Consider the following 11,837-nt stretch of genomic DNA (forward strand, 5'->3'; position numbering starts at 1 on the left):
CTAGGTGAGCTGGGAAAACTCACTTCTCCGAGCCCAACCCCTGAGAGAGTCACCGCGACAAAACCGCTAACGCGAGCGCACCGGGGGCTGTTACTCCCCGAATTTCCGTTGCCGTGTGGCACCGCGACGGCCAGCTCCGCTTCCCGGGCCGAAGAGCGCCGCCGAAGCACAGGGCGCACGGCCGTGGGGCGCCAGCGCTCTCCGCCACGCCAGCCCGCTCCAGCACCCCGCTCGCGCCGCTGCCCCAACGGCCGCACACCGCCAACGGCCGCACACCGACGGTCACCCACCCCGCGCCCGGGCGGGGCCCCGCGTGCAGCACCGCGCCCTGCGATTGGCCCAGGGCCTGGCGTCACGTGGGCGCGGCTACGCGGCCGGAGCCGCCCTGGCTCGTCCCGCGGCTGGCGGCGGCGGGGCCGTGCTCTCGCGATACTCCGCGGCTCGTCGCCGCCGAGCCGCGAGACGTCACCGGCCGCCGCTGTCACTCGCGGCCAATGGGAGTGAGCGGGGCGAGCCGCCGTGACGTGGCGCGGCGCTGCCGGCGGCGGCCGGCCGAGGGGCGTGCGCGTGCGCGCGCGCTGCAGGCAGCCGTTTCTCTGCGGGGCGGCGGTTAACGGCCGTGGGCGCGCGCGCCCGCCCGCCCGCCCGGCGCGCGGAAGGGAGGAGGGCGGCAGCGTCCCCGAGCTCGTCCGCCCGGGCCCCGGAGAGGGCGGGCGGAAGGGCGCGATGATGGCAGCGGCGGCCGACCTGGAGTCCTCGCTGGAGCTGAGCTTCACGGGCAGCGGCACCATGCCCGGCGGGCTGCCCCCCGCGCGCTCCCGCATCTTCAAGATCATCGTTATCGGGGACTCCAACGTGGGCAAGACCTGCCTCACCTACCGCTTCTGCGCCGGCCGCTTTCCGCAGCGCACCGAGGCCACCATCGGCGTGGACTTCCGCGAGCGCGCCGTCACCATCGACGGCGAGCGCATCAAGGTACCGGCGGCGCGCCGGGCCCGGCCCCTCCGCCCGCCGCCAGCTCGGGGGGGACGGGGAGGCCTCTCTGCGCTCTCCGCACCGCGGGCAAGACCGAGCGCTGCCCACCGCGGCCTAGCGCTGGGCTCTGTCCATCCGGCGGGCCGCCGTCCCCCGGGGAGATGCGGTGCCGGTATTAGCTGGGTCGGGCCGCGGGGCCTCCCCCTCCTTTCCCCCCCCCCCCCCCCCCGGGGAAGGTGCTGGGGGAGCGGGGTGTCCCCGCTCAGCTGCTGCGCTGGGGGCAAAAGCGGGCGGGCGAGCCCTGCCTCTGGGCTCTAGCATCGCTGTGGACAGCGCGGGGAAACCGTGGCAAGCCCCGGGAGAATGAGGGCCGGGCGCTGCCAGATCGCAGGTTAGGGCTGTCAGCCCCTGTCAGCCCCGGGAGAGCTTTGCTCAGCACGCCGTGTTGCAGGCAGCTGATGAGGCTGCATGCCTGTGGCATGTAGATTGAGCATCCTAGCGTTCATTGCTGCCGTGCCACTCACAGGTGTAGTGCTGCACAGTGGGGTTCATAGACCCATATGGCACATCTTCATAGCGTACAAGTTCGTTGCAGTTGTGCCACTTAGCCAGTAGACTCTGTTTTGGCTCTAGATACTCTGCAACTTTATTTAAATCTATTTTGCCTTGCGTGTATTGGAATTGGAAATACTATGGAGGTGTTTGTCATGAAAGTTTTCTACTATTAGGTAAAACCTTTGCTCAGCCTCTGGCAGGTGTTAGTCAGTAGCTGCTCTTTAACTGCTGCTCTTGGACTTTTAGGTACATCTCTTACTTGCTGGTATTTTAGTGTTTGCTGTGTCTGGCATCAGCAGCTTGTTGGCTCCCAGAAATTCTGCTTCTGTGTTTGTTAGGAATCACGCTTCATTGGCCTTTTAAGTCGATGAAGTTATGCAGATGACACTGTTCTGAGGCATTTTGATCTTATGATGTTAGAAAGAGTTATAGTGATTATCTGAAATATTTTTTAAGGGAAACTACACGTCACACACAAATAAAAGATCAAAAGCAACTTCAGGAAAATGAAGGATGGAAGAAAAAGACCAAATTTATTTATGGGATAGAATCAGTTTCAAAAATCAGAATTTTTTATGCAGAAATTCAGGGTGGAAATAGTGAAAATAACAAGTTGCATCTATTAAGAAGTAGAACAAGTGTTCAGGAATGAACTGTTGTGTCTATGATAGTAATGTTTTGCAACTCTTTTTTTCTTTCTATTTAGATAGCTGCATGTTAGAGTAAGGTGGTACAGAACTGAACAGTGGCAAATTGGATTCCTAACTCACATTTGACTTTTTCTTTTCCTTTATTCTGGTTATAGGTTTAGATAAAGCTTATTCTTACAAAACTAAATTCAGTGGAAAACTAGATGTGAGGAAAAAAAGGTGGTTTTGCCTTTCAAGGCAAATTTAAAGGCACTGTGAAGGAAATTTTAAAAATATATGAAATATGCCTGTTTAGCCTGGAATATATGTGAACACTAGTGATAATCCTAACATTCATTTGCAGATTAAACCACTAGTTGCTTACAAATGCAGTTTATTTAGAAGCAATAATGTGGTTTAAAAACCCAAACTTTTTCCTTTCTACTTACATGTTATAGTTGGTTTCTAGGAACTGAGTTTAACAGATGCTTAGAAAAGGGAAAATGTTAGTCTTGGAATTGTACTTTTGAATACATTATCACCAAGCTTTGGAATTACAGCTGGCAGTCATATAGCTGAAAGCTGTAGTCTATCCTTGCTCATTTACTGATTAAAGAAATTGTGGAAGACTTCAAAGTCTTTTACCCTTTCTTTTGGATTTTTTTCACCCTATATCTTTCTTTATAACTAAAAAGGAAAACTAGTAAGAGTCTTTCTGTTATTCATTCCCTTTCTAAAACTAATAGCACTTTGGCTGATAGCTGAGATGCTGTACTCTCAGGTCTGTTGCTATGCATAACTGAAGAGAGAACCTCAGGAGGGACATCTGCTTGTCAGCACCATCTTATTGACTGGCTTTTTCACTGCCTCTGGATTATGCCTGCCCTTTGCTGAAAAAAGTGAAGAAAAATCTAGTGGACCAGAAACTGGTCCACAGTCCAGAGATGCTTAACAGAGGTGCCATTATGTTATGTGTGCTGTGGTAGGTGGGTTTTACTGTCGTCTTGAGACTGTTGCCTGTTGAATATCCTGGTTTTGGTGAGAGAGGTAGAGAACTGAAGGAGACTCTTCTCAGACACCTTGTTTTCCGAGGAGTTCTGTTTCAACTTTGAAAGGAATTGAAGTTTCTTAACATTACAGCCAGGGCTCTAGCTGTTAGGGGGACGCTATGTGCCATCACACTATGTACCAACCTTTCAAACAGCAATGCCTGTTGAACCAGGAAAGAGAGAAGTTGTCATGAGCTGAATTACTCCTCTTCTGGTGTTCTTGCTGTGCCCTGAAGGGCCTGCTGAGTAGAGGAATTTTCCCTCTTGCTTTGAAGGAAAGCGTTAATTAGTGTCTTCTCATTCTCTCTGCTCCCTTCCCCCAGCCAGCTGGATGGTCATTCTTTTGCTGCCCCGGTACAGAGCATTTCCCTTGCAGCTGGAAAAGTGCTGTGTCATTGGCATTAACACAGACACAGTTCTTCTCAACAGGGTCTCCCACACAAGAATTTTTATAATTCTAAGACATAGGGACAAGTGTATTCTTTTGAACAGTAGACTGGCTGATTCATCTGAAACACTAGTGATTAGATGTGATGAATAGGTTAAAATTGCCAGCGCATGAATTTTTTACATTCTAACTTTGCTCTTCCTAGATTGATGTAAAATTGAAGAAAACAATGATGTCACTCCTTTGTGACCTACATTAAAAGAGCAAAGGCTGCAAGTGAAATACAAAGGAGAAAGTCCTTATGGCATATTCTGCACTTTTGAGCTCTTCAAGTTCATATTTTCTTTGCATCTAATAAAAGGAAGCACATTTTACAGTTTTAACTTTATTAAAGGCCAGTTATGTTTTTAGCAGCATGTTATAAACCATGCATGCTGAGGCAGTCCTTGTTTAGAAAACAGACTTTCTAGATGCACAAAAAGCAATCAGAAGGTGGGAGATGATAGTTGATATATTTAAATGCTATTTGTCTTTCCTAGAAAATGTGACGAGTGCTTCTGTCCTCAGTTTTATTAGTTGAATGTACTGTTAAACCAGACTTTTAAAATGCACATTTTAAAGGGCCATTTTCTGTATCACATTTGAAATAAAAATGTGTTCCCATGATGAATGGTGTTTGAATAATAGGGAAACAATGATATTAATGTGAATTCATCAATGCACATCTATCAAAGTGATCATTGTCAGTGTTTGTTTTTCAAAAGGGCAAATAGTCTTTTTGCCAGGTAAGTTTCTTGGCCAGAAATGGAATGGTGTGCTGAAGTTCACCTGGTAACAGGAAAAAAGAAACTTCAGAAGTATGAAACTTTCAGTGCTGGAAAAAGATTTGTCTCCCCATACAGTTTATGATTTTATGCCAGTAATATTAAAATTTTTAATTTGAGATAATATATCCATGTTTGAAAGCCACATGTAAATAAAATTTAGGTGAAACTGCAGTTTAAGATTAACTTGGATCTATGTAAAGCTTTAATTAAATTTCCTCATTTCTAACCAAGCTTGGCAGTAACCTTGTGGATCTCTCCTTGACTGAACCATGACTGATTTCTGCTCTCTGTGAGTGAGGTGGGGAGAGAAGTGTATGCTCAGATTCTACAGCTGTCTATGAAAATGAACACCCTCTTTAAATTACATTTGATATGACATTTTGCAAGATTATGTACTCCTTAGCTGTATGCTGACTGAACATAAAGGTTACCTGTCTGTGCATCTTTATTTTCTCTTTAATTTGTTATATTCCAAATTAATGAAAATCCTGCAGAAGTCTCTTGACTTTGTGGTGTTTCATAAGCGCATAGAACTAAGGCTGTCTCTTGTCTGGGTAGGTGAATGAATCTTACCCAACTTAAGTGTCTATATTTAGTCTAGGTATCTAGGCTCCCTTCACAAACCATGGGGCTGCAGTCAATTGGGCTTAGAGTACAATACAATCGGCAAAAAGCAGGTCGTTGCTCTAAAATGGGATGGATTGCAATTGACTGCAGTTTTCTTCAATCAGAGGGTAGGGTGACTTGCTCAGGTACCGAAACTGCCTTGTAAACATCCAGTCATTCAGATAAACCCCAGCAGTTGTCCAGTTATATGTTATGGTGCTCATGCTACCACATAATTCTTTTGTTAAGTGGCAAAGCTCTATGAAAAGTCATTTTTTTCCTGCATTTCAGTGGGAAGGCTGTTCCATAACTCCACCAATTTAATGATTAGGAACCTTTTTTTAATTTCTCATGTACTTTTCTTGTAGCTAATTGATGCATCTCTTTTTGCAGCAGCACCATTATCCTTTAGCTTAAATAGCTTTATATAGAGAGATGAGAGTTCTGTTTCCTTCTCGTCTGTTTTGCTACACTAACTTTTCCACTTTTTCAGTTTGTGCTCTCTCGTCTCGTTTCCCTAAAAGTGTTCAACAGAAGAGTAGACTGTTCTGCAGGAAATTTTTAAGACTATTGACAATTTTTAAGATTTTTAAGATTATTGGCAATGATCTTGTTTTTCTTAGTAATTTTAATGACCTTCTTAGAGCAGTACCTGGATCTTTATCCATCTGTAGAGCAGAAGGAGCAAATAACTGGACTAGACTACATAATCCAAACTGTTCTAATGTTCTCATGTAAATTCTCTGTTCCCTTGATCAAACACGTAAATGTCAATTCCCCCTGTTAAAATTTGAATTTTTCTTGGGTATGGGTGACCAAAGTTGGGCATAATATTAAAGAAAAAGTCACACCATCCTGAAACATCACTTGCTTCTTCCCTTGGCCCTATCATACTAGTGATTCATAACATCCTGTGATTTTATTCGTGTATCTGGACTGTCATCCACTTCAGTTATTTCCAACTGATGAGTCCCCCACTTACAGGAAAAGTCTTTTTTATTAATCGCAGTTCTCAACACCTTGCATCTGATCCTGTTCAATTTTGCTTTCTTTTTACTATTCCAGCTATTAGATGATGTTCTAATCCTTTTCTCTGTCAGTGATGCATCTTAGCTTCTTGCCATCAACAAATTTCCCTTGTACGTTTCTTTTTTTATCTCAAAGTCACTGGTAAAAATGCTAAACAAGATAACGTAATCAAGACACTTGTAATTTAGAAATCGGATTCAATAAAACATTTGGATCAAAGGACTGCAGAGCTGTGGTCATGGGAGAATAGTTTTCATTAAGGGAAAATATTAGCTGTAGAATAGATTGTGGAACAGATTGAACTTTAAATTTACCTTCATGATTTACAGAACATTTAATGCTTCTTTAATTCTGTGTCTGAAGAAAAACTCTCTCCTCTCCCTCCTAGGGAGGAAATATTTCTTTCTAAGAGTTCCTGCTCAAAAGTTAAAAGCCAAAGTATTAATCAAACTGCTTCAACTGTTCAGGACAGAGAGGAAGTTAGGATTCAGCCTGGACCTAAGAAATCTAATGTTAACTTTCAGTGTTAACATGCTAAGGTGTGTTTTGTATAACCATGTGCTCATTTATTTGTTAGTGCATACAGTTAATCTGGCATTGTGGGTGAATTGGCTCTGACTGCTGAATATTGCAGTCACATGTTTCTTGAAAAGCTGATTTCTTAAGCATTATCACGTTCAATAATTACATGATTTTATAGCATATCCTACCCATCTGAGAACTCCAAGCTCTCATTCTATCAGAGTGATTGATACATTTAACATTTTTTTTTGTACTCTGGTCTTTGTATCTTCTTGTGCTTCAAGGTAGTTTTATCTGGACCTGAGATATTTACAGCTTGAGCGTTTTTGTCTGTTTACTATATAGTTTTGTCATTGACTTCCTAAGCTTAGAACAAATACTGACACTTCAGTTTATTTAGGATAGAACGATGTATACCTGGAAAGATCAGTATCATCTTAAACTAACGTAAGGTTTATGCTTTTTTTATTTCTTTTATGGCTGCTCATACTTGCATACTACAAACCACAGTATTGTCCTAGTTTAATCGTTAAATAAATTTAAGGTAGAAGTTCATAGAAAGGAGAGTTTAATTCCAATAGATACACTGCAGATACAGATTTTTATGCTTTTTTGTTATGGTTTTTGTTCATGCATGTTTTGATTTCTTCATACTCTTATGGAGTCTACCACAACTGGCAGTTAACTGGATGCTAAGAACAAAACTTTGAGGAAGATGATGTTATTTGTGGCAACACAAATATGTGTTTCTGGCAACAGAAATTCATGTCAGCTGAGAGTTGCGCTGAGAAATGTATGTTGCTGTTTCCTCAAATAAAAACTGTATTGGCCAGATTTCAATATTTGTTTATGTAAAATCTTACAAATTATCTACTCCAGTAAACTTTTAGAAATTTGTATTAGTAGTGATTAAGCCGCATCGTAATTTCTTTATAGCTTCAATTGTGAGCAGATGGCTCAGAAAGCACAACTTTCTGAAATTTTTTATGGGAAAGCCACAGTTTTCTTCAGCACAAACTTTTCAGTATGATTAATTCAGAGAAGTGAATTTGTTTAACTGTGTGATGTGCCTAGCTACAGATGATTTACATAATTTTTCAGCATGAATAAAAAAGCAGTTCTGTTTTTTTCTCTTGTCTTTCCCCTTTCAGATTCAGCTATGGGATACAGCAGGGCAGGAGCGCTTCAGAAAGAGTATGGTGCAGCACTATTACAGGAATGTACATGCTGTTGTGTTTGTGTATGATATGACAAACATTGCCAGTTTTCACAGTCTGCCGTCATGGATAGAGGAATGCAAACAGCACCTTCTTGCCAATGATATACCACGGATTCTTGTTGGAAATAAATGTGATCTGAGAAGTGCTATTCAGGTACCTACGGACTTGGCCCAGAAGTTTGCTGATACTCACAGTATGCCACTATTTGAAACCTCCGCCAAAAACCCGAACGACAATGACCATGTGGAGGCCATATTTATGACACTGGCTCACAAGCTTAAAAGTCACAAGCCATTAATGCTTAGTCAGCCCCCGGATCGCGATGAAATACATATAAAGCCTGAACCAAAACCTGCCATGACCTGCTGGTGTTAAATCATGCTATTTGTTCAGCTATCACCTTGTCTGTTTGTATATGCTTCAAAGTTGTGATCTTGGCAAAGTTCCAGGTTTTGGTAGCAATTATAGCAAATCTCTTTGGCACTTTAATGTGTTTTTTCTTATGTAAATGTGCCCATCTCATTTTCTTGCACTTTGTAATGTACTTTCTGAATTACTGATTTTTCACTATAGATACAGAGGAAAGTAAACTTTCAAGTGAAGTTTTGACAAAGCAATTCTACTTGAGCTCTTGCTGCCTGAGATCATTTTTGTCACTTGTGGTAAGGTTATAAATAGTAGGCCTGTTTACTAATGTTTTCGGTTGGTACTTCATTCGAATAATGTTGGAGGAAAACTGTTATGGGACAGACAGGTGACTTGTTTTTGAATCACTGATTGGGGTGATTTTTGATGTCTAAAGAAATATTTGATGAATGCTAGCAGATTTTTGGGCAAGTACCTTTTTATTAAAACAATAGCAACAACAACAAGGCTGTCAGATAAAGATTAAGCTTTCAGTGTAAGTGCATACTGCAGGCTTTAATGCCCTGTCGTTCCACTCTAAACCTTGTCTATTTCTTTGTGGTAATGATAACAGAGTTGAAAAACTTGTCCCTACCTCTGGATAACTATTTGATACTTACAACTTCATTAATTCTTCTCAATTAGCATGTAAGACTAAACTGTGCATTCCTTATTATGGAAATTATTGTAGCATAGGACTTGGGAAAATTTGGGATTATAACTATCCACAGTTTTTCTGACCTAGCTAAAACTTCCATGTTCAATGAGGTTTTACTTGTAAAGATGCTCTATTTGAGCTGAGCATCTGAGCATAATTAAAAATACTTAAATGAATTAAAATTTGAGTGAATTTGGCAAAAGCATCCTGGTTTTCAAAGGTAAGGCTTTCAGAGGATGTTAATCATAATGAATGTTTTCAAATACTTTGAAAAACACAGTTTTTTTACAAATCAATTTGATTACGTTTTAGGGATGGAAATGCTTAGGAGAAAGTGTTACTTCTGATGCCCAGTGTGACATACAAAGTTGTGCCTTAGTCATGGAAAATGTGAAGGCCACCATATATTAATGGTCTGTATTGTTCTGTGCCAGAACAACTGATTTGAAGGCTTCTGTTCCGTGCAAAGGAGCTTGACTACAGACTTCCATAATTGAAGGTCAGTTTGCTTGCATAATGGTAAAACAGTACCTTCTATTTAAAGAATAGGGAATATGAGAATTCTTTAAAACACTTCTGAATACAAAATCAAGTCAATTCTGAAATACGGAGAAAGTCTGCACAGGCAGATCATCTGTTAAAGATTTTGGGCTAAAACCTGCTTCTATGATATTATGGATTTAAGTTGGGCATCCTGGCATTAACTACAATGAGTTTTTTGTTTAGTTTTGTTTTCTGTTTTTAATCAGAAGAGAGAAACTGTTTGTTTGGAACCATCTTCCTCTGGATTCTCTTAGTTGCAACTATTTTACTTCAGTTCTGTTGTTTGAAGGTCAACTTTTGTAATGAAAATGATGCTAGGTTGCACAAAATTATATAAAACAAAAGAAAACGTAAGCCATAGAATTTAATCTATGGCTTCATTCATATGCCATGATGAAACAATATTTTGTGACTTAATCTTCAAAGGAATTGAAATAAAAATGAGGATTTTTGATTTATAATGTGTAGTGTGTGATGCTGACTGGAAAATAAATGTAAGGGCAAATTTAGAAGCTGCCATCCTAGTGATTACATTAGAAATAATTATATTATTGAAACAAAATAACTACTATTATTTAAACTATTAAAATTAGTGCAACATAATTGTACTGCAAGTTAGATTGATAAAAGGAAAAATTCATTGACTTCTCCGTAGATTTAGAAAGAGCATTCAATTTGGCCTAATATAATTGGGATATTTAAAAATTTCTGAACAAAAAATACTAAACATTTTTTCTGTATAAAGCTGCTATAACTGCAACAGTAATTTTATTTATGCAACATTGTAAAAGAGAACTTTTTCATCCACTCTGCACATTAAATGACTAAAATTTGGTTTACAGTCCTTTCACAAACAATCAGCTCTTTAACACGTGTCCTTAATGATTTTTTTTTATTTTAGAAAAGAATTGATCTTCAGTTTATTTGTATAGTATTACAAATAAACATGGTTTACAGTCCTCTTGGACAATTTATTTTTCACTCGTGTCCTTAATCCTTTTTTTTCAAAAGGATCCATCTTAAGTATTTGTATAGTATTAAATATTTCAGCAAACTTTCTAATTCTTTTTTTATTTTTTAAAATAAGAAGACAGAATGAAGAATTCCAAAGTCAGTCAGTCAGGTTGGGGGTTAAGCTGAGGAAATTATGTAGACACAATATTAGCGTTAAATTTGACATCAAACATCTGTAAATCTGCTAAGTTTTATTTGAATTAATCACAACCTGTAAATAAGGGCCCCTGTGTTATTAAAATTGTGTGGAAATGTAATCTTGCTTTCAGCACAAAGCATGTTTTGATGGTTCTCCCATAACCATGATGTGGTCATTAATCCAGAATCTGATGTGGTCATTAATCCAGAATCTGATGTGGTCATTAATCCGGAATCTGATATGCTTCCTGGCTCTCAGTAGTAATGTTCTGCCCACAAAATTGATGTCAAAAGTACTGTATACTTTGTATATGTATTTTCACCTTACCGAATTGTAAAGTTGGGCTATTTTGTATGTGGGGGTGGGGAGGGGGGGGAGGATGCAATCCCAGAAACCTAATAAACTGGCTTTGCCACAAACTACTGTCACCTGTTTTCAGTGGTCTCATACTAGGAATTATGACATCATTTCTTGGTAAAATCCATAATAAATTACAGTAAACAAGGTAGGAAAAAACAGCCTGTAGTTTTTGTTTACCTAGACAGCAATTTTGTGAAAGACTCTCACAACACTTGTATTACTGTCAGTGCTCTTTTGCGGTGTACCTCAGTTATTTTGGAGCATCTGAAGCACTCATCTGATGTTTCAGCACATGTTTCAGAGGAGTCTTTTCCATTACTCTTCTCCTAGTCTTGCCCCATGTCCAGAAAAGCTCTTAACTTCACCTGTGAAATCTTAGTTATCTCAAAAGATTGTCTTACAGTTTGCATACACACACACCTCCAGCAAGAAATTAGTTCTAGCTGCCGTTAAGCTGTTTTTTGGTAAATGTCATAGCCTTTTCCCCTGAAAGGACCTCTGAAATTGTTGTGTTACCATATACTGTTTCACGACTGTCCTATTATGTTCTTCTAATTCTACACTTAATAGTGTATTTTTAATAAAAAAATAGCTAAACACCTTTTAGAGATGTTTTGCATCTTTAAAGATGATTTGCAGTCATTACTGGTTACACAGACTGTTAATTCTACTGAATGATTAAAAACGTGTTTAGTGAATGCATGTGCCTTATGTTTTTGGACTCTGGGATGATGAATGAAGGCCTTCGTAGACTACCAGCAGTGTGGTGCACTTGTCAGTCCCTCTACTAGCCTTATTTGCAAGGCCAGTGTGAATCTATTTTATTAAATTACTTAGGAAGGAAGCTGCTTCCTACTTAGGAAGGCAACAGGCTGACATACAAACTCAAAATGTGTATTAGTACACACATATATACTT

General features: G+C 40.6%; 1 protein-coding gene across 1 annotated transcript; it reads left to right on the forward strand.

The window, feature by feature from the left end:
- The first annotated feature begins 487 nt into the window (after positions 1 to 487).
- On the forward strand, positions 488 to 11,617 carry RAB33B (RAB33B, member RAS oncogene family). The gene is made up of 2 exons (XM_026106155.2): positions 488 to 975; positions 7,732 to 11,617. Exons 1-2 carry the CDS (start codon positions 727 to 729, stop codon positions 8,173 to 8,175), a joined length of 693 nt encoding a protein of 230 aa, XP_025961940.1. The 5' UTR covers positions 488 to 726; the 3' UTR covers positions 8,176 to 11,617.
- Positions 11,618 to 11,837: the final 220 nt, after the last annotated feature.

Source organism: Dromaius novaehollandiae, chromosome 4 (assembly GCF_036370855.1).
Source record: "Dromaius novaehollandiae isolate bDroNov1 chromosome 4, bDroNov1.hap1, whole genome shotgun sequence".
NCBI lineage: Eukaryota > Metazoa > Chordata > Aves > Casuariiformes > Dromaiidae > Dromaius > Dromaius novaehollandiae.